At 45.1% G+C, this 23,796-nt stretch overlaps 2 protein-coding genes across 3 annotated transcripts in view; one reads left to right on the forward strand and one right to left on the reverse strand.

Moving 5' to 3' along the window:
- Positions 1 to 4,794: 4,794 nt before the first annotated feature.
- Positions 4,795 to 7,832, forward strand: mtnr1al (melatonin receptor type 1A like). Its single transcript, XM_085429347.1, has 2 exons — positions 4,795 to 4,810; positions 4,940 to 7,832. The coding sequence occupies exons 1-2, from the start codon at positions 4,795 to 4,797 to the stop codon at positions 5,707 to 5,709; spliced, it is 786 nt and encodes a 261-aa protein (XP_085285473.1). The 3' UTR covers positions 5,710 to 7,832.
- A 6,849-nt stretch (positions 7,833 to 14,681) lies between these two features.
- slc36a1 (solute carrier family 36 member 1) overlaps positions 14,682 to 23,796 on the reverse strand; it is a 38,657-nt gene continuing 29,542 nt past the window's right edge. For both annotated transcript variants that reach the window (XM_085418139.1, XM_085418130.1), the window contains exon 12: positions 14,682 to 16,246. In XM_085418139.1, coding sequence (XP_085274265.1) covers positions 15,972 to 16,246 — 275 coding nt within the window. In that variant the 3' untranslated portion in view covers positions 14,682 to 15,971. The remainder of the gene's footprint in view (positions 16,247 to 23,796) is intronic.

Here is a 23,796-nt window from a genome sequence, read left to right on the forward strand (position 1 = left end):
GGTCTGTAGTTTGAAAGGTCATTACAGTAAGAGTTTCTTTTTTTAAGAATCGGGTGGACTACAGCATGCTTAAAAACCAAAGGAACAGCCAGCTGTGCCTGAGTGACTGAGCCCCAGGCCGAGAGGCCGGGGGCACCCCACCTCCGAAGTGGCCCGAGCGAGCCCCAGGCTCCAGGCCCCGATGAGCGGCCGCCAAGGAGTGAGCCGGTGTGTACCTGGACGCCCATCCCCAGACACAAAGAACCACCAACGCACCGATATCTGAGGGAGTCCACCACTGGCAGGGGAAGTGGTGGTGGGTGGAGATAGACCTCCAAACCTTGGCGGGCCTGAGATGTCCCCAGAGAGGTGGCATCTGATACTCAACCTGACATATAGACACAGACATACAGGCACACACAGATACAAACATCCATTCCCACCCTCATGCTCTCATGTGCACTTACTCCACACTCAACCAACGTGGAGACAGACATGAAGAGACGCTGTACACACGATCACACTCCCCAAGCGTACTCTACGAACCGGGTCTAGGTACCCTTGCCCCTGGAGGGGGGAACTGCACCCAGACCCAGGTGGTGTTACCCTTTTCCCTGCGGTGGGGAGAGGCAGTGTGAGTAATGTGAATGTCTAAGTTGTGGGATAAAATTGAGGCAGAGGCAGTGTTTTTAAGCTTATACGTGGGGGTTTATTTTTCCAAAGGAATTTGGACATACATGAATCTAGAGATCTGAACCAATCTTGTGGCGGTTTAGTTGGGATCATTGAGAATAAATAATTTATTTTTGGTAAGACCATCATTTTTATAGCAGCAACCCTTCCCATGAGTGATATGGGTAGACATTTCCACCTAGCCAGATCACCTTCTACCTTCTTTAAAAGTGAGATATGGTTTAATTTAGTTAGATCTGCAAGCTTGGGAGAAACATTAATACCTAAATATTTTATATTTCCCGATTGCAGTGGTGTAGAAGAGGAATTATGGAGGGAGCAATTAATCGGTAGGACTGTAGATTTTGACCAGTTAATTGAGTAATCTGATATTCTTGCAAAAGAGTTTATCAATTCAATCACCCCAGAGATATTGGTTTGTGAGTTTTGGAGAAAAAGTAACACATCATCTGCATAAAGGCTGATTTTATGTTCCACGTTCTTGCATTTTATGCCCTTAATTACTGAATTCTGTCTAATTGCTGCTGCTAGTGGTTCAATAAAAATTGCAAACAGTGAAGGGGAGAGTGGGCATCCCTGCCTGGTGCCCCTCAAGAGACAGAAGCTGGAGGATGTCTGGTCATTTGTTCTGACACAAGCTGTTGGGGAATTATATAATATTTTTAACCAGTTTATGAAAGAGGATCCAAAACCAAATTTGTGTAAAGTTGCAAATAAAAATTTCCAGTTAACTCTGTCAAATGCTTTTTTTGCGTCTAAAGAGAATATTGTAGTTTCTAGGTTTTTACTGTATGAGTAGTCTATCAAATTAAGTAATCTACGTGTATTTGTTGATGAGTGCCTACCTTTTATGAAACCATAAGAATTTTTAAAGACCGAGGCTACGCCGCCACCCCTACCAGTAAGCCTTGGTGAGCTAAAAGCGACACAGTCCGATGGAAGAAGTTTGGTACACATTCACCCAGTGTATATACTATATGTATGTATATATATATATATATATATAATGTTCTTCCTCTACACCCCCCCCCAATTTTTGCACATGTCGAGGAGCGTGTCAGACTACATTTCACTGTGTGTTATACTTGTATAACTATGCATGTGACAAATAAAGAACCTTGAACCTTGAACCTTGGTAAAAGGGATGAACTCACCAGGATGAATCCAGGTTTCAGTCAGGAATAAAGCATCAATCCCATTAGTGGAGAGGAAGTCATTTAAGAGAAAGGTCTTATTGACCAGCGACCTGACATTAAGCAATGCCATCCGTATCCTAGGGGCTAAGTCGCCTAGGGTGGTGCGTCATAGGACACTTAGGTTGCTTCGGCAAACGCTGCATTGGAGCGATGTTATCCAAACCCAAGCAGGAAAACATGCCACAGGAATGGCAGGGTAGACTTCGTGGTCGGCCGAGCAGATCCAACGGTGGGTGAGCAACTTAGCATCAGAGCACTCCTGGGAAGGAGGGAAAGAAGACAAAATATCCAGGCTACCCACATGCCAGCTCCTTCTACCGTGTTTCCTATAGCGTTTCTTGTGTAGATTCGGAATAGGTAGGTGGAGGAAGCCGGTCGGAGGGTCCGGTCATGGGGTCCGGTCGGAGGGTCCGGTCAGAGGGTCCGGTTGGAGGGTCCGGTCGGGGCGCGGTGGCGTCACCCAGGTTCCAGCAAGGATCAGGCCGAGAGGAATGAGAGAGTCTTAGATTTAAAAGTGTTTGCCTGTCGTATGTAATCCGTGCACAGCCATTAGATGAGCATACAACTAAAAGGATAAAAAATACAATGCCAAGGTCCATAAAGAGCGTAGAGAGGGTAAAAAGCAGCGAAGCAGATATAGCCGAGGACGGCAAGCCACGTACACCGGCACCATCTTAGCTTTAGATCTCAAACACTGGGCCACATGGCCCAGAACCCTGACACTAATACTTATTGAGTGGCAATTAATGAGGCCGTGTCTGTTCTAGCAGCTGCAGATCTTTGCTAACTTTCCCTCTGTGACCTGCAACAGACACAGAGTCGCCTTCCAGAATACAGAGCGTCGCTGTAATGGGGATGGTGATAAATACTGAATGACGGGAGGAGACGGTGTCATTAAAGCCACCTCCATCGACAGCCCCGCTCTCACTGCACGCTCTGCGATATAAGCTTCGAGCCTGCAAGTCATCTTTTGTAACTGGGAGGTTGAGGATGACACGGCTTGGAGTTTCTGCTTCCACTATCAATCAGAAAACCCAGTCGTCTTTCTTTGTCAAACCGTTCACTGTAAATAACCAAACTGAACTTCCATTTAAAGAAAGCTTGGACCGGAACAGAAAATCTCTTTAGCTTAACTTTGATGCACGACGGTAACCTCGAACCCACTCGCTGTTCAACCTTTCTCTTTGCATGGGGCAGCCAATCAGAAGAAAAGTACGCTTAAAGGAGGGAGGCGCTTAAACAGCGCATTTCAGATACTCTGCCAAACTGAACAAACCACCGCTTCATCAGCGTCGATAAACAGAATAAATAACAGAACAGAAATAGCACTGGGCAGCATTTTCTTCAGCTAAATTGCTGCTTGTGTGAGTGAAGCTACAGGTAGCACTTCCGTGTGTTTGTTTTTGGTCATATGAGCCGGGACGGGATGTGGAAAAGTATTAAATTACTCCCAACCAGCAGCTGGTTTTGGGTGGACGGCTTCAGGAAAAACTTTGGAGAGTAGAAGGCGGCTGATGTGCAGACTAACCCTGCTTCATTACATTTGGGGGTAAACAGTCTGTATGTGAGATAGGAAACTTGGCAGTAATAATAATGCTGCTCAGAGGCAGGACAGTTTAATGCTGGGAGCTTGGTACAATGGCGTCAGCCGTGGGAAAATATAATTGAAATGCAGCACGATTCACTCGGGGCGGCAGGTAAATGTTAAACTCTTAAATCAAGCCCTCAAACTTCATTTCCTCGTGTGGGAGAAAGACCTTTACAGCACATCAGCGAGCCCCAGCTTTCTTATTGTCAGAGAAGTCGGCCGAGCAAGGAGCTGATAAATTGGAATAAAATTTATCAGTTGCAACTGTGGCTCAAAACTGATGTTTATGCCTCTGCTGGAAGCAACAGCCCATTATTAGGAGATTTCTTTTGACAAGTTCTATATGGAAGTGCGCAAGAGCAGCTCGGGACAGCAGTATTAATTTGCCTGAATGATGGTGGAGCCATTAAAGCAGCAGTGATGAGGTTTGGAGAGCCTTATGATGAAACTACTCAGCTTCTGGTTTGTCCCCTAAAACAACTTTGAAAATGAATAATGACAAGTGTCGCACTAGTACTATAAGGTAGTGCACCACTGCCATTGGACATTTTGTACATAACTGATATTCCCCCGTGTCTTTTACACAGTGGAGTTATTTCACAGCCTAGAAAGTAGAGTGGTCTGAAACCCTACAACATGTCGAAAAGACACCACTGGATCATCACTGTCACAGGGCAACAAAGGAAATGTTGGAGAAGTTTGTGGTAGATGGATGAACTTTGTTTTACTTTAATACAAAGAAAACTCCAACGACTACTTGCAGTCTGAGAGCGAAGTGCTCTAATGGGGTGATATGGTACTATAAGGTCATTAAGATAAGATGGGGCCTAATTATATAAGACCTTGTATGTGAGGAGCAGGATTTTAAATTCTGGATTTAACAGGGAGCCAATGAAGGGAAGCCAATATAGGATAAATATTCTTTCTAGTCCCTGCCGGTACTCTCGCTGCAGCATTTTGTATTAACTGAAGGCTTTTCAGGGAGTTTTTAGGACATCCTGATAATAATGAATTACAGTAGTCCAGCCTAGAATCAATAAATGCATTAACTAGTTTGTCAGCGTCACTCTTAGACAGGATATTTCTAATTTTAGAGATACTGCAAAAATGGAAGAAAGCAGTCCTATGATATGATTCAAACTACTGCAGTGCAGTACCCCGTGTTTCAATCTTTGTAGTAAATCTCTTAGTATAGCCCAAACTCAGTCTAAGTACTTCTTACTAATGTAATGCCCAGACCAGACTTAAATGCTTGTGTGATTCCACGTGTGTGTCTGCCACCGCGTCTGAAAAGTAACACTAAGGTGTGTCCACAAGTGTGATGAACGGTAAAATATGATGACGAGTCCTACAGGTATCAGCATGTGATGAGTTGGCAGTGAGAATGCGTCGATCTGACTTATCTAGCTGACGACCTGCCTGAAAGATTTTTGGATTAACTTATTTTATACTGACAGCTTGTCATCCTCCTCTTGCTCTACAGGAAACACCTTTGTTGTGAGCCTGGCCTTCGCTGACTTGGTGGTTGCTATCTATCCCTACCCGCTGGTGCTCACTGCCATTTTCAACGACGGTTGGATTGCCGGCTACATCCACTGTCAGATCAGTGGCTTCCTCATGGGCCTCAGCGTAATTGGCTCCATCTTTAACATCACGGGCATCGCCATCAACCGCTACTGCTACATCTGCCACAGCCTCAAGTATGACAAGCTCTTCTCCAACAGCAACACCATGTGCTACGTCGTGCTCGTCTGGGCGCTCACCATCCTCGCCATCGTCCCCAACTGGTTTGTGGAGTCGCTGCAGTACGACCCGCGGGTTTACTCCTGCACCTTCGCCCAGTCCGTCAGTTCACTGTACACCATCGCCGTGGTGGTGGTGCACTTCATCTTGCCCATTGGCATTGTCAGCTACTGCTACCTGCGTATCTGGATTCTGGTCATCCAGGTGAGGCGGCGGGTCAAGCCAGACTCGAGACCTAAAATCAAGCCACACGACCTCCGCAACTTCCTCACTATGTTTGTGGTGTTCGTGCTCTTTGCTGTTTGCTGGGCGCCGCTGAACCTGATTGGCCTGGCGGTGGCAGTGGACTCCACGCTGGGCCGTGCCATCCCAGAGTGGCTGTTCACAGCCAGCTACTTCATGGCGTATTTTAACAGCTGCCTCAATGCCGTCGTCTACGGTGTCCTGAACCATAACTTCAGGAAGGAGTACAAGAGGATCGTCCTCATCATCTTCAAGTTCCACTGCTGAGATGGAATACTTGGAAATGCAGAGATTTTTATCTTTAATGACATGAAAGATAGAAAGAACTTTACCCTGACAGGAAAATAAAACAGGACTGATGAAATGGAAAGAAAGCAAATAAAGGTACAGTGGAAGGAGAACAACAAGAGCACTGAGTGGGAGAGAAAAATAGGAGCGCTTTAATAGCTGCAGGAGGAGAGATGAAGAGCAGACAAAGTGAAATAAATGTTGCCACACTGAGAGTTATCAGTGATGCCTTCAGGGAAACAAGGAGACTAAGAATGCAGAGAGCAAGGGAGAGGCCAGAACTTGGGAAGCACTCCTAACTGGAGAATGTGTTTCATCCTGACTTTCTTGGGTAATGAAGTCGTGACTTAATGTTCAGATGAGAGCATAATTCATTGTGTTTAATTAGCAACATAATTAAGTTAAATGTGGGGTCACTGAGTTGAATAGCATCCTCTGTGAATTAGATTCAAGGCAGAGCTCTGACACTGTGATTTTTTTAAAAGACGTCGACGCTGTTCCTGTTCCTACGAAGTACGAAGATAACGACGAAGATGACAAATCGGCTTTGAGGAGAATGAAGATGCATTATATACTTTTAAAATTGCAAAATCATTTAAGGTGGGACACATTTTTGAACATTAAGGCTGCGAGAGACTCTGTGTGTGCACAACAACGATTGGGATATTTTACTTGTAATATAACTAATCTATGTAAGAAGGTAGCAAACTCTCACTGAGGACAGAGGGGGACGATGGACGACTTGTCCAGTGACTTCAGCTTTGGACTAAGAGTCCCAGTATGAAGCATAAAAGTACTCCATGATATGGGTCTGGTTCCTGCAAGACTGGTCCTAACTAAAACTTGATATTTGTTAAGACCAGCCCAACTTAAACCTAGTCTTAACTAAGGTGTCCATGCGTCTATGACTGCAGAGTGATAGAAATGTTGCAGAGTTCACCTGTTTTTACCAACCAGCTGTTGTGTAATGTAATCCAATAAAAACAGCTGTTTAGTGACTTCATTGTCATTCAGCTCTAATAACGAGCCCCAAAATTTACATGAAGTCTGAAAAGTTGCTGTTCAAGTTAAAAGACAGGAACACTTTTTCAAGTAGCTCATCATAAAACATTAACAGCATCACTTACAAAATCCATCACTTCTAGCAGCCATGGTTTGGGTTTCGTTTCGTTTTCCTGCATCACAGAGTTCCCTGCACTCAGCTGGTGGCCGTCATGACATCAATGGAATCATGTGTATGCAAATTTTTACCACTTAGAAGGTGCTCAGGTCACCTGCAAATGGTTTAATCACCAAGTCCTTTTAGAAAGGAGCATTATAAGCAGCTACCTGTGCGTTTGTCTCAAGCCCCGAACCTTGGCTCCACTGCCTTCGACTGCAGCTGGCAGTCCTGGTTCTGCTCAGCTTAGCAGCTCACTTCTCCACCTGCGGCATTTTCTGACTCTACATCTCACAGAGAAGAAGAAAGACTACCATGGACAGCTGCAGTTCAAGGCAGTGAACAACAATACTTTAAAAATGCAAATAAAAAATACTAAAATAAAGTACCCCGTGTATTCGTGGGGTTGTTAGTAACCCATTAAAGTCTTTGTGGGGGAAACACTATGCTGTGCTTTTATACTGATACAGTAATAATTACTCTGACTTCCAGTTCTAGTTGTCGGGCCAAAAGCTGGGAGATGACGCATGGATGACCACACACGCTTAAAGCTCTGAGATCCCAACAAAAAATTCAGTGCAAGGTGGAGTCTGAGAAGTGCCACACCTCACCACATCCACCTGTGTGAGTCGTGCATCCACAGTCTTAGTGCCCAGATTCCTGCAAAAAACACGTGTCAGAAAATGGTGAAACAAACATGTGCAAGAGTGCAAAACATCCCCAGACCTGCTGCCAGGGCACTTAGGAGGCTACAAGCTTTTTTGACTTTGTGAGGCCTGAAAGTTAAAAGTGTCATTAATCAAAATCCACTTTTAATTTAAAGCAGTAAAATGTTCTTTCGCTGTCCTTCTGCTGTTAAGTGTAACTTTGCAATGATGCTTTCAGGACTCAAACATTTAGTTTGACCGGACAGTGTGATGAATATGAAGAGGGGCAGGGGGTACAATATGCTCCAGAGAGGCTGACTCTGAGACTGTCTCCCTTCATTGCATCATCACCTTCCTCTTCCTGAGAATGAGCAGCACAGGTGTGCCACAGCCTCTCTGCACTGCCTGCACGGTGTGTCCGTGTGCAACCCTCTGCAAACACAGACGGAGACAAAAGGATGAAAACACAGTGTCTGTGTACCGCTGTGTCCTCCCACATGACCAAAGCCAGTCTGAGCTCAGCAACCTGAGACTATCAGTGTTCCCTCACAGTCGCATGAGTGCGTCTGCTGTACACACCAAGTCTGAACACAAGCCAAGCATCAGAGAAACAGGCACGAGTGATTAAATCATGGTAACGGTATTCTGAACATGTCACTGTGCTTCATACTGCTGGGGAGCTGAAGATGAATGTTGCATATGTATTAATAAGCTGTGATAATCTGCCTGTGCTTTGGTCCTATTTTAATAAGCTCACTCTGTGTGTGTGTGTGTGTGTGTGTGTGTGTGTGTGTGTGTGTGCGCGTGCATGTTTTGGGACCAGTTTATGGGTCCACTGAGGACCCTTCGATGGCACCAGGGACAGCTGTTGGAGGGACAGCGTGTTTGTGTGTGTTTTGTTTGTTTTTTGTGCCAAGATGTTGCCGGTTCAAAGTCAGTCAAGGTCTGAAGTTTAAAGCCAAATGTTCCTGTGTTCACGTCTTGTAAGCGCAGGCAGGTAATATACAGGTAAAACAAGGGCATCTGACAAATAATCTGAACTCACAGGAAATCTTCAATGAGCTGCTGTGAGTCTTCACATCTGTCCAAGAAACAGAGAAAATAAATTGACCAAGAATTAAGTACATTAATTGAAGACCAACAGGAGTTTAGACTAGTTTAACATAACAACGTCTTGTTCTTTTTGACACCACGTAAAAAGAAGCCATCCTCCCCATCCTCGGTGCAGATCTGGGACCTGTGGGATTTATCATATCTCTGCTGCCTCTGCGTTGCAAGTTTTATTTACTTTATCAACCTCCAAAGATGAATCTAAGATAATAAATAGTAATATGACGGGAAGCAGTTACTCTCAGATGAAGCTGGACTAATCTAACCAGCTTCCACAGACACTTACAGTGAGTCTGAGAGGTGAAGCTAATGTAAAAACCTAAATTCCTTCTAATGACAACCAGCTGGCTGTTGGCAGGACACCCGTGGATCGATGCTGGATCGGATTGGGATCTGAGGAATCTGCAGTTACAGACTCCAACACGACTGTGAATAAAAGAAAGAAGCACAGATGACATAAACGAATAAAGTGGAATTCATCAATACTCATGTTTGGAAGATAGCGCAGCTCGATGAGGACAGCGGCAGGTTTAATTGGCCCACTGAGGGTTTAAAGAAGCACAGTTATTGGCTTTCTTTTTTTTTTTACCTGAATTACCTGCAGCTGTGTACATCTAAAGACGTATTTCTCTTATTTTTTTGTGCTAAAAATCAATGAAGCTTGCTGTTGTTTGTGTGTTTGGATCAGTTTTAAACAAACAGAATGGATGTGAAGGCCGAGCGGCAGCCGGTTGCTCTGAATGACAATGTTCTGGTTTTCCTTTCTCACGCTGTTTTGCACATTGCCGTGGAGAATGTTTCCTCTGAATGTTTGTAATGTCGATGAAACAAAAGAAACCAAGCAACACCTGAAATCCATGTCTTAATAAAAGAACTTTCAGTGTGAGCCGCTGGCCTCCTCGCTTTATTTCACACAGAAACAACACGCTCACAGAGACACTGATCCGGTCTATCGTTATGTTCATGAAGGTTTAACTACCTCACACGCTGCTGCTCTGTCTGCAGCCACCGCACTCATTTTATTATTTCTTCTTCTCTTATAAAGTCAATCTCTCTCTCCTGCTGGTACACCTGTCCACATTTGTGACTGATTACAAGTTCTGCCTCTTTCAAATGAACACATCATATCTCAACTGATAACTCATAGCTAAGTTATCGAGTTGGTAACAACCTCTGTGATTGATCGATGAGTTGGTGCCAGTAACTGATCGCAGTCTGAACAACCTCAGATCCATCTGCTGGTTCCAAACTTTAATTGCTTTAAAATACCGGTCAATATTTAAAAGCTGATGCCGGTCAAATACATACAGGTTACTGAGCGCTCATCAGCAGTTAAAAAGTTGCTGTTGCTGTGGTGACAGACCAAAAGGAAACACTTCCCTCCACATTTCTTTGTGTGATTTCAGTCGAGCCACACTGACAGCTATCTGTCTCTCTGCACTTCAACACGCGGCCCATCACCACATCACCCTGTGTAATCTCAAGTCTGTTGCTGTGGCAACAGGAAGATCAGAAGGGTGACCTGTCAGTTTGGAGGAGCTGTCGCCGTGAGCAACGATGGCAATCAGCCATCACCTCCCCGCCAGGAGGACAGGTGAAGGAAAGAAATCAAAGAGAAGATGGAGAGATAAAAGGAAGTGAGATAAGCAGGAGGAAGTAACAGGGTGAGGTGTGAGTGGAAATAAATGCCGGCAGCACAGGTGAGTCGAAAACAGCAGCCACACCTGTTAGATTCAAATCTGAAGCACAGCAAACTGAGAACCTGAAAACACCTGGAGCACAGCTGGAGCTGATGCAATGTGAGCGAAACTCGAGTTTCCAACAACAGAGATGACGTGTTTCATCAGACCCCTCTCCCCATCCCTGCTTCAGCCGGCTAACGAAGCTCTCATGTTACCTCATAGAGCATTCAAGTTCTCACGATGCCGTCGGCTGTGATCTAAATTTTAATGCACTGACCCCCCGATGCAGAAAGTGCTCCTCAGCTTCACAAGGTTAGATCATTATTGGACTCAGGAGAGGCGCCTGCTGATGAACAGCGAGCAGCTGAAGGATCCTTGCATGCCAGCACACACCCTGAATCAAAACTGACCTCGCTGACAGCCATGTTGCCCAAGTTCAGTTTTACTGGGTTTGAATAAATCAGAAACAGAATGACGGCTGGGTAACGAGGACCTGATCCTCATCAAGGTCTCATGTATGACCGGCGGCTTGAGCTCACACAGAGAACACGTGACCCTGTAAACAACGCATCCTGTACAGGAAATATTTCTTAGATCTATTTATTACAAACACAGCAGTGATTCCTCCATAATTTATCCATCCAGGCATCTCCTTACACTTACACACTTCAGGGTCAAGGTTAGGCTGGAGCCCATGTTAGCTGTCACAGGGCAAGAGGCAGCTATACCTGGACAGGTACCAACCTGTCACAGAGACAGACAGCTATCACACTCACGCCTACAGACAATGAGCATGTTTGTGGACTGTGGGAGGAAGAACTCAGCCAGAGGTGGACGTCAACATGGCACCATTGGGACAGTCACTCAATGTCATCAGACCAGAGTGCTTAATCTGGCTGTCAGTCAGCTGTTCACCTCAGCTGTGGAGCCACTGCCTGTATTTACTCTGTAAAACTCTGTGAAAGGAGTCAAGCACACCAGTGTATGAGTCAGAGCTCTGACCGATCACAGTCATACTCAGGTGAGCTGTTGAGGACATGAAGAACAGTCTAAACACAGTCGTTATCAGGGTGTTTTTGTTCAGCTCCAGCCTTGAGCCCATAGCTGGCGCCGAAGGGATAGCCGCATTATGATGGTGGTTTTCTTTAGTGCGAACAACTCATGAGAATTTCAAACCTGTTCTTAACAGTCCAACACTGGACTCTCAATCTCCCGTTGGAGAGCCGCGAGCTTCTCCATGATGTTATCAAACTTACGCTCCGTGGTCTTGTCATTCTTGTGCTCAAAGAGCAGATTCGGAGAACTCACGACCGCAGTGAACTTCTCCAAGATGTGATCCAATTTGCGCTCAGAGGTCTTATTCTGAGTATTCACAGCAGCCGTAAGCTTCTCCAAGATCTTATCCATGCTGCACTCAATGAACCCATTCTGAGAAGTCACGCCTCGTGCCATTGTTTCAATCCCAGCGGGCAGCCTTGTGGGGGTTTGAACAGCAGGCACACGATTCTCCATTTCTGCCACCCGTCCATCGTGTATCCGGCAGGGAAAGTGCCACCCAGACACTCAGGCTCACCCGAGCCAATACTTCTTGTTAAGAAAAGGGTGTCAATAGCATTCAGGTACCAGTTGATCAAATCCATAATTCTCTTTTAGGTTTTAGAGAACAGACTGTGAGAGAGTGTTCCAGGGAAAAGTAATACAAAAAACACGAGACTAGACAAGGAAATAAGAGGCTAAGCAGGGAAGATAAGGGAGAGGAGGAGAGGAGAAAAGTGCAACCGCCTTCGCCAAGAGCCAAACGAGAAAAAAAACAACAACCCCCCCCCCCCCCAAGCATTCACACCAGGAGAGTTCGGTCAGGTTTAGGAAACCAGTTATGCCCCAGGATGAAGGAAAGATGTGATCTCTCATTTGAGAGATCACATAATATCTGAAAAGGGGGATGAGCCCTTGTCAGATATTAAAACACAAAGATGATCGTTCACATCTTGAGTCTGAAGCTGCAGACATGACTTTAAATGTCCCTCCAGGGCAAATGGCCGCTTGCAGTTATTCTCCTCCACCTTTGGTGTTTCAAGTATGTGGCTGATCTGTGAAAGACCATTAGTGCAAAGGCAGAAGTCCTCACTGACCATCATATTTAAATATGGTGGGGAAACATAGCAGCTTTATGAGTATGCATTAATAAAGATATAATTACACAGTAATAAATGTATATGTACAATATCTTGTTTTTATTTTGAATAATAAACTGTACTTTAAATTGTTTGTCCCCGGTTCTCTAGATGAATCTATGAAAAATACCAAAGCCAACATAATTTGACATGAATAGTATTTTTGCCCAACAAGGTGATTACCAAATGGCTGTTGGCTGAAACTTTGGCACATCTCAGCATGGTGCAATGTGTCCTTAAAAATCTTACAAAACTGGACCAAAGTGTGAGGTCTAAAAACTATCTACACAGAACAGTATCTGAAAGTGAGGGGAAAGAAGACAGACATCTCTACTTCGTGTTAATAACACATGTTGACACAGAGTGGTGGCTCAGACTGCCATCTTACCTGTGATCATTCAAACACTCTGGTTAAACAAGCATATCTTTAGTCTCCAGAGTGTTGAAGAAAAGCTGTGAGTTTTACCAACACTGCATGTTAGTGTCTGCATGCCACTTAGGTGAGGTTCAGCTTTAAGCTTTACTGCTGCACACAAACACAAGACAAGTTCTGCAAATCGAAGTAAAGCAGTGGGAGGTGAAAGTTGCTGTGTCAGCAGTTGTGGCTTTTAATTACCAGCTGTTTGCAAAAGGAAATAAGGAACGTGGTCCCTTTGGGCTGAACTGGTGGCAGAAAGTCACCTAATTGTGTTTTTTCATTCAGTCCGGCTGCTAATTGGCTCCATTGTGGCTCCTTTTCAGGATCAATACAAATCTGCTGACCAGTAAGAACCTTAAAGCCAGACATGTCCAGTTTCTGCTCCATAGAGTGAAGTCTGGTGACAGTGGTTAGCATGGAAATGTTAGTATTTCTATTACATAGTATTTTTATGGATGGTTGCAGTCATTCAGGCACTAATTACTAGAGAAAGTCCTGAAACTTATAAAGTGAGTATTACATTTCCTATATGGGGTTCATGCCTTTAACCAGAGCGCTGATGAAGTGAAATGTCGTCCACCGAAGCTGCGGCGCAGCCCTCGGACGGCCCCAAGAGGAAAACGTGTTTCCAATGATGACATGGTGCATATGAAAAAGGCATTTTCTTCAGGGATTTTAGTAATTAGAGACTTTTCTGTTTGGCCTTTTGTCCAGGTGTAAACCATGTTTTAGGTCACTGAAAATGAAGTTTTTATCTTTTTATCTTGCAGCGTCAAATTGATGTCATGAATATCTGAGCTGAGGTTTGTTGTCGCCATGTTGGTGTGACGAGCAGAGGGTAATTCAAACTGAGATTACACCAGTTCACATGTGATTAACAACTTATTGGCCAATGAAGATACTCCGATAATTCCTAAAATAAAAATGCCTTTTTTCATTTTTATACAACAAGTAGCACAAAAACAAGAACATCGACAGATAGTCTGATTAGCCTTACTTAAAATAATGGATCAGGACCCCCTTTAAGCACAGTCATGTCCATCCATGGTAGCTTTGATGGCAGGAAACATGCCCAACAGAAACCTGTGCCGTGGACTCATTGGAGGAACGCGCTCACGTTCATGACCACGAACAGTCTACACGCCAAGCTAAACGCAGGGTGAAGCAGCTCATGCTAAATATCCCAGTCCAGTTAATTTAATTCCATCTCTGGCCAAGCTTCACAGGGAAAACGAGCACCAGCGGACCCTCCCCTCTCCCTCTCATTTGTGTCAATTAGGCGGTGGAAGGATTACTCTGACTGCTTCTGTGGCGCATGTTGAAAAGCATTTGCACCTCGGGGAGCGGAGCACATGAACCAGGCAGAAACGCTCACACAGGCAGCTCCAAGGTTGCCATCTGGCCTCAACTTCAATTCTGCTGAGTGGATAGGCAGCAGAGGCTGATAATAATCTGCCCTTTTTGGACAACTACAGTTACAGCTAACTCCAAACACACTCATGCATTGGTAATATTTAGGGGCTGATGTTCAGTCATACCGACTCTGATGCTCTTACTATGGGGTCATCAACAGAGTTTTAATCATGTGTGCTACGAACAACTTCGTTTTCTACCTCATTTGTCAGGATGTCATGCCAAACGTCCAGTAACAAATCCCTCTAAAAATTTCCGAACCCAGTTCTGGATCGGCTCCAAGAGTTGGCGAGTTTTCAGATCCTTATGAGTCGTCCTGCTAATACGAAGAGACTGAAACGCACGAACTTGGACTTTCAACATCTTTATTCTGAGAAAGTAAAGAGTAAAGAAATGAGTGATTTAGCAAATGAAGGTCTCACACATATGAAGGATGCAGGCCGTCAAGCTGGATGAAGTTTGGAATATTTTACATTTCTTGATGTTTTCATGCTGAAATGCACTCATTTGATCAGCTGCAACCTGACACTTACAACAGAAAAGGAAAATTATAGTTTAGATGAGTATTTACATGTGCAAACATTTACGATGGATGGATATATACACACACAGAACGACTTCCAGCCCTGCATGAGGTGACTTCACAGGTGAAGGGAAACCAGAAGTCTGTTATCTAATGCCACACGGACAAAGACACACGGCAGCACAGACGCTTCACTGTGAGGCGTCGACAACACCTACAAGCCCGCAGTTAAAACTTGCTATATTAGATACATGCAGCTCAAACCTGATGGCGTTTTTTTGTAGCAACCTATCATCGGGCACTAATGCAGCTGTAATATTCACAAGAACATCTGGCACATTTTTAGGGGGTTTTAATCCCTGCACACCTGCCACACTCCTCCCAGAGGATCCCGAGACCCTCACAGGTTCTGCCTCTTGCACCTGTGACCTTGTTGTCAAAGCTCACAGTTTGACCCAAAGCTGAGAGCAAGAAAGCAGCTGTACTGTTTAACAGCTGCTGTGTCATCCTGGTGAGTCTGCTGTGATGAGATACGAACGATCTCCTGGCACTTCGAGGCGTTCCCATCAGAACCGCTATGACCCCTCGACCCAAGCAACAGCGGATTTTTAATTTTTTAAAGCGATTTTAAAACTATATTCAAAGTGAATAAGGCAGAAATCAAAGTGCTAAACAAACATGTTTACTTCTAAACTGGGGGCTGCGTGAAGCGAAGGTGTTTTACAAGGCTCCAAATTGGATGTTAAAAACTGAGGTAGTTTGATTTTTTGACTAAAACACCACAAACAATAATCAGTCAAAAGAATAAATTACCTCTAACCCCCGTACCATCTCCTACCTTCTCCATCATCATTAATCTGTTAGATTGCACTAAAAGGATGGACTTGATAAGACGTGACTGTCAGGTACAAACAGAACATGACACAGCAGTGAAACATCGAGCACCACAGGTTCTCCATGGTCCTTAATCGTAGACATGTCACAGATTTATCCTGAAACAGCTGTGATGTCCAACAGCAGCAGATAAAATGAGATAAAAGTTCAAATGTGCACTAAAATGGTTTCAAATGGCCCGAGTAGGCCTCCATCCACCCGCCGGGAGTCACGCCACTTCATCACTGAACCAAGAAGGTGGATGGCGTCTCGTCGCGCTTGTGTCCGTTGCGGGCAACGATCTCCACGATGGCAATGTAGGTCCCCGTGACGAAGCCGATCAGCCCCACCAGGCTGATGACGAGGTTCTTGACTTTCACTGGCAGCGACAGGCCCTCGCCGTAGAAAACGATGAGCTGCAGCAGGGGTGGGAAGATGAGCGCCAGGAAGCTGCTGCTGACCGAGCCCACCAACGAGATGACGAGGTCCAGCTCTGGGATCAGGATGGCGAGGGCACCTGGGATACGAGAGGAGGAAAGAAGGACACAGTGAACAATAGGGCTGCACGATTTTTTTTGCTTAGAATTGAGATCACGATTCCCTCACGATTTTCTTTTCCAATATAAATATTTCTTGCACTTATTAACCGCACATCAACTTTGTAACAGTTGAGACAGAACATAAAAACAATAAATGTCTCACATTTAGTTGTTGCCGCAAAACGTTGTACTGCTTGTAATTCCGTCTCCACCGTTGCTCGACACTGCGTGTATAGAGCAGGTAGTGCAACATTTTTAAAATAGTTGCGGAACGGCACTGTGTAGCGTTTGTCTAGGATGTTGATCATTCTCCTAAATCCCTCGTTTTGCACAGTGTTGATGGGAGCCATATCTTTGGTCAGGTGATAAGTGATAGCCTCCGTAATTTCTTTGTGCCTGCGGGAGGTCGACGGGTATGGGGAAGCGCTGTATAACGTTCCCGTTATTAATGTTTGGGTGGTTGACGGGGACGGATTTTCTCCTGTCACTTTCTTGGCCTTTACAGCTTCGTTATATTGCACTTTATGGTGACGTTTGAGGTGGTTATACAGATTTGTAGTGTTACCTTGCGGTGCTGCTACTATGGCAAAACACAGCTTGCAAATGATATTTTTTTGACTCTCATCGTCTTCTTTGAAGGCAAAAAACTTCCACACAGAGGAATGAGAACCTTTTCTTGGAAATAATTTTACAGTGGGGTTGTCATTCTCACCGCCATCAGGAAACGTTTCTTCTGCGCTCATTGTGTTTTCTCCCCTCGGGCAGTTTCACGTGCTCTCCGTTGTTTTTCCCCTGCCAGATGGCTTCTGTATCACGTGGTATAAGGCTCCGCCCTTGTCATTTGTTGAGCAGGAAGCGTGAGCGCTTGTTTTCATGCAGATTATGTCCCGGATCAAAATGCGGTACAATCGTCATCTTTTTTTTTTTCCCCCTTTTAAAAATCGTTGTCATTTGGAAATGAGATCGCACATAAATATGAATCGAGATCGGGATTTTCTAACGATTAATCGTGCAGCCCTAGTGAACAACATCATCTTTAAAGTGGAACATGACCTCAAACATTTCTAATGAGCTCAGTGCTTCTACAGGAAACAATCCACGGTTCTCTAAAAGGTAATTTTCCTCTGCACACCAAACCCTCTGTGGGATTTCCAAAACACTTTTATTCATGAACGACTGTGAGGCCAAAGGTCAGACTGCGCAGTGATGATGTCACACAGGAGATGTTCCTAACACACCTGGACCAGCAAACATGTCAGACAAAGGAGGATTATTCTCAACTGTGAATCATGCAAAGCTTATCTAACAGACTGATTATTACCACAGAGCTGGAAATGAGAAGAGAAGGTGTGTTTAATGAGCAGTTTCAAACCTGCTGGGTCATGGTGTGGCTGCTCAGGTGAACATTTGTCATACCTAGTGAGCATTGGATCTCAGTGAACGCTTGACTGCCAGACCTTTTGTTTTCGATGATTAAAGAAGAGTGTCCTCATCTTTCCTGATAGCGAGTCTGTTGCCCATTAATTTTTAAATCATGGGCAACGTAAAGTTGGTGCTGAAAAAGGAGAAGTGACGGCTGAGAGATGAAGTGAGGTCGGAGAGTAGCAATAGCCAGAGGGGAAGACAGCAAACCGAGGAGGCGGCGGGAGAGCCTCCCACCATGTGGAGTTTGTTCTCACGTGTTGGTGGAAGCGCCGACCGTGACACTGAAGTCACCGGGGACCTTAAGTGCCTTCACCTGTTGCCGTGGAGATGGGCATAAAGGGCGTTGGCCGACCGCGCTCGTACAAAACAAGCGGCCCGCTGACAAGACGTCAAAGCATTTGCCTGAAAATGTTTGCACATGAGCAGGTTCAAGTCACGCTCCTCTCTGTGGCGAGCGCACGGGACAAATCAGCTGATAAAAGATTTTCTCAACCAGAATCGATCGTGCTCAGATCTGTCAGATTAACTTCTGGGGCAATGGCAAAGTTGAGCTTTCACACAACAAGAGCGGAAACCTGTCACCTCTGGGGAACGGCTCCTGAAGCCTGCTCTTCAAACTCCATTTAAAGCTTTGCAGTTTACCGAGTCATCAAATGAGGCAGGAGCTGTGAGGCGAGTGAGGCTTATTAGAGAACATGCTGAGCCTCTCCGGGGAGGAGACGTGGTCCCTGGAGAGGAGGCGTGGATCTTCAAAGTGCCGGAGAGAACACTCTGAGCACGCTAATTTGGTCGTAGCACTTTTAGGGCTTCAGAGACAAAACAAATTTTTTTCTGCCTGGGTTTAAAAAGAGAGAGAGCATGCTACACACTGAAAGATGAAGACTAGGAAGGCTGGGCATCACATCATTGTATACGGATTGTCCATTGTTTAAATGTCCCGGGCAGTCAAAAAGGAGGTAGAGCTGTTGAGAAATGCTAGGAGCTAACTGGGAGCTAACCGTGTCATTCAAAAACATTAACTGTTGCAGTGTTGGCAAAGAGAGGAAGTGACGTAAGATTTGCGCATGCGTGGTACCGATCTGAGTCTACGAATTTGGACAGCCTTTGGCTGTATCCCAATTCAGGGTCTGCAGCCTTAAAGGCGACATTTTAAGGCCGATTACATCACAGCGACGCGACGAAGGCTGTCCCAATTCAAAGGCTGCTCGAAATGCGGCCCTCAAATGAGTCCTTCATTTCCCTGAATTTTAAGGGCGTGGCGGTGTAGACTTCGTGGCCCAACATATCCCAGAATGCATAGCAGCGTGGTGGGTGTGGATAATTTTGCCGAAAAAAAAAAAAAAAAAAAAAAACTGTGGATGAGGGGCGCCCGAAGAGTAAACCTTAAGTACTGAATATTATGTCACTTATTTATGTGCAAATGTTTAATAACGAAGAACATTACAACATTCCTGTTGGCCACATGTCGGCAAAGTTATGTGACATTGGTGACGTTTGTACTAACTTGGTTTTAAAGCCTTACTCTAAAACAGCGGTCCCTAACCTTTTTTGCGCCACGGACCGGTTTATGCCCGACAATATTTTCATAGACCGGCCTTTAAGGTGTCGCGGATAAATACAACAAAATAAAACTAGTACCGGTACCGAAAAAAAGAATATTTATTCATAACACGGGTGAAAAGACCCAGGAAAACCGAGTAAACGATAAAAACGATAACAAAATAACGCTGAAAAACAATAAAAACCCTGAAAACTATACATTTCACACCTAAGCCTCAACTCTCGCGGCCCGGTACCAAACGACTCACGGACCGGTACTGGTCCGAGGCCCGGGGGTTGGGAACCGCTGCTTTAAAATATACGCCGTTCAATAGCTGACCTTAATCTTACAGAGAATGATCAAAGCTCATGTAGAAACAAACAAATGAACAAAAGATTCTCTCCTTCATTTCTGTCAAACAAAGCTGTATAAAACGTTTCCAGCTGTTAGCATCCTGGTTGCTAGGCAACCTGGGCAGCGCAACGAAGGCTAGACCGTCCCATTTCACAAGCCTCGCACTTCCGGCCTTAGCGGTCTTTAAGTATGCGGCCCTTGTGGACCGTTAAGGCTGCGTACTTTAAGGCTGCAGACCCTGAATTGGGATACAGCCTTTGTTGCGTCGCTGTGACGAAATCGGCCTACAAATGCGGCCTCAGGAGGATGCAGCCCATGAATTTGGACACCCCCTATAGCTTACATTTATTCTGTAAATAAACAGGAAGGTGACATAAGGTTTACAGAGTCAAAGTTCAAAGACGAATCAAATACTACATGATGTTTATGAACACTGTGCAGGAAGGAAGCAATCACCTGACTGATTCTTACATGGTACATCAGGAGGAGCGACAATCATGGGCTCAGTTTACAGAGTTTAAAACAAGGAAATTATTAATCATCAATCCAAAACAAACATTCAACCAGAGTGGGCAGCCTACCCGTCTGCTGAGGCTTAAAAACATGCACAGCACAGTGTCATGGCATAGACATTAAAAGAAATTCCAGAAAAAGAAAAACAATACAACTGGACCCAGCACTGAACCCTGCAGGAACCCTCCACAGGTGAGAAAAGCAGAGTCAGAGAACCGACTCACAGAGAACATCCTTCCACATAAAACCAAAAACGGAGCAGAGTCACAGATACCAACTATTTTCATTTTAAATGACTCAATAACAACAACAGCCGAGAGAGCATGACAAGTCTCTCCCTTCTGTGCTGACCTCGTCATGCCTTTAACCACACCCCCTCAGGTGTAGAGGTAGGGCTGCAGAGCGTACAGCATCAGTGCATCTCAGTGCCATTACCCTCTGTTCAGACGGCGTCAGTTTGGAGTATGTGGATAACTTTCTATTTAAACCCACCAGCATCAACAGACACTGGGAAGGCCGGGCTGGTTTCACAGCCAGAAGAAAAATGGGGGTGCGGTGGTTTTTAGCCCGTCAGCGGGAGCCTGTGAACTGAGCCAAAAGCTTTTAAATGAGAGATGGACCCCCTACCTTCAGCTGCGTCCAGCAGTGGTGATGCTCCGAGGTGGGATCAGACTTTTGGGAGGGCTTTGGTCTACTTTCTCCACAGGGAGTCAGAGGGTACCGGCGCCACTGGCAAACACTTCCCAGAGAGGAAAGCAAGCCCGTGGCGGCGGCAGGCAGGCGGGCTCTCTGATTGTCTGTCGCTCGGTGGACCGCACCTCATTAAAGATGTCGGGGGGGCTCAGTGTGCTCAGTAACTCCCGGGCCGTTTCACTGGGAATAACCGAAGTCTGCATAAGTTAAAGTTGGCTTTTTTGGCAGAAGACTAAACTCCACAGAGAAAACGGCTCAAACTGTGAAAGCAGTCATTAGCTTAAAGAAGTCTGTGCTGCGTTATCAACGAGCCAGAGCCAAAAAGGTCTCCGCCCATGAGTGCCACTCCAGAGACACACGCTCAGATTGATTTGGCCTCTGGGAGGGAAAAACACAGGTTACACTGCATTGTATACATTGCTCTGGTCAGGCATTTATCCGAGCTGTCTACTGTTTATATTTGATTCCTGCACAGTTGGTGTGGAGCACCCATAATTTCATTGTAAATGCACAATGACAATAAAGGGCTATTCTACTCTACTTTTTATGCATCAGTGGGTACTTTAGCAACACTCTTACTGGATCTCATTCTGAGAGAAAAAAAAAAAGTTATATACAGGGAGTGCAGAATTATTAGGCAAATGAGTATTTTGTCCACATCATCCTCTTCATGCATGTTGTCTTACTCCAAGCTTTATAGGCTCGAAAGCCTACTACCAATTAAGCATATTAGGTGATGTGCATCTCTGTAATGAGAAGGGGTGTGGTCTAATGACATCAACACCCTATATCAGGTGTGCATAATTATTAGGCAACTTCCTTTCCTTTGGCAAAATGGGTCAAAAGAAGGACTTGACAGGCTCAGAAAAGTCAGAAATAGTGAGATATCTTGCAGAGGGATGCAGCAGTCTCAAAATTGCAAAGCGTCTGAAGCGTGATCATTGAACAATCAAGCGTTTCATTCACAATAGTCAACAGGGTCGCAAGAAGCGTGTGGAAAAACCAAGGCCCCAAATGACTGCCCATGAACTGAGAAAAGTCAAGCGTGCAGCTGCCAAGATGCCACTTGCCACCAGTTTGGCCATATTTCAGAGCTGCAACATCACTGGAGTGCCCAAAAGCACAAGGTGTGCAATACTCAGAGACATGGCCAAGGTAAGAAAGGCTGAAAGACGACCACCACTGAACAAGACACACAAGCTGAAATGTCAAGACTGGGCCAAGAAATATCTCAAGACTGGTTTTTCTAAGGTTTTATGGACTGATGAAATGAGAGTGAGTCTTGATGGGCCAGATGGATGGGCCCGTGGCTGGATTGGTAAAGGGCAGAGAGCTCCAGTCCGACTCAGACGCCAGCAAGGTGGAGGTGGAGTACTGGTTTGGGCTGGTATCATCAAAGATGAGCTTGTGGGGCCTTTTCGGGTTGAGGATGGAGTCAAGCTCAACTCCCAGTCCTACTGCCAGTTTCTGGAAGACACCTTCTTCAAGCAGTGGTACAGGAAGAAGTCTGCATCCTTCAAGAAAAACATGATTTTCATGCAGGACAATGCTCCATCACACGCGTCCAAGTACTCCACAGCGTGGCTGGCAAGAAAGGGTATAAAAGAAGAAAAACTAATGACATGGCCACCTTGTTCACCTGATCTGAACCCCATTGAGAACCTGTGGTCCATCATCAAATGTGAGATTTACAAGGAGGGAAAACAGTACACCTCTCTGAACAGTGTCTGGGAGGCTGTGGTTGCTGCTGCACGCAATGTTGACGGTGAACAGATCAAAACACTGACAGAATCCATGGATGGCAGGCTTTTGAGTGTCCTTGCAAAGAAAGGTGGCTATATTGGTCGCTGATTTGTTTTTGTTTTGTTTTTGAATGTCAGAAATGTGTATTTGTGAATGTGGAGATGTTATATTGGTTTCACTGGTAAAAATAAATAATTGAAATGGGTATATATTTGTTTTTTGTTAAGTTGCCTAATAATTATGCACAGTAATAGTCACCTGCACACAGATATCCCCCTAAAATAGCTAAAACTAAAAACTACTTCCAAAAACATTCAGCTTTGATATTAATGAGTATTTTGGGTTCATTGAGAACATGGTTGTTGTTCAATAATAAAATTATTCCTCAAAAATACAACTTGCCTAATAATTCTGCACTCCCTGTATATTCTGCACGCTACCTTCCTGCAGCAGCTGCACAGTTTGCCTGCTTTGGGTTGAAAACCTTATTTTGGGCTTTTTCCGGAGCAGAGGCCGGCCTTAGTGTGACACCTGGCCCGTGACTGAGCCTCGCTCCTCCTCTTCCTGATTTTCCCAGATGATAACTCTGCCCTGTTTATCCATATTCCATTATCTGCCATTTGAATCCTGGAAAGTCAGGCTGTACATCCTGCTGCTGTTACTTCACCTTTGCCTGTCTCCTTGAAATGACCTTTAGTATCACACGCTGGAAGATGCTCCACAGACGACGGGTTTTCCAACTTTAATATGGGAAAGCTGGCTGCGTGCCTCGAATATGAAAAGGATTGCTTCAGTTCTGCTCGTGGACAACGTCAGAGGAGCTTCTGTACTCCAAAGGAGATGGGTGTTACCAGTGTCACTGCTGTCAGCAAGAACAGGAGGCTACGGTTCACACAGACTCTCAAACCTGGACAACAGAAGCTGGAGAATCGTTTCCTGGTCTGACGAGTTTAAAGCATGGATCCATCCTGTCTGTGTCCGTGTTCAGGCTGCTGCTGGTGTGACTCTCAGTACCAGCTGAGCATCATTTAAACTCCACAGCCTGCCTGAGTGCTGCCGCTTCTTCAGTGTTTTTAGCAGGATAACAAAGCCCCGTGTCTCAAAGCTCAGACTGGTTTCTATAACATGACCATGAGTTCACTGCACCCAGACGGCCTCACAGTCACAGATCTCAGCTGTGTAATGATGTCACAATGACGTCATAAAAACCCGGACCAAAATCCTCGAGGCTGAGCTCAGACACCCTTCAGAGGAAGCTCA

Source organism: Rhamphochromis longiceps, linkage group LG2 (genome assembly GCF_057381845.1).
Source record: "Rhamphochromis longiceps isolate RC_006_pf linkage group LG2, R_longiceps_female_GT1.1, whole genome shotgun sequence".
Lineage (NCBI taxonomy): Eukaryota > Metazoa > Chordata > Actinopteri > Cichliformes > Cichlidae > Rhamphochromis > Rhamphochromis longiceps.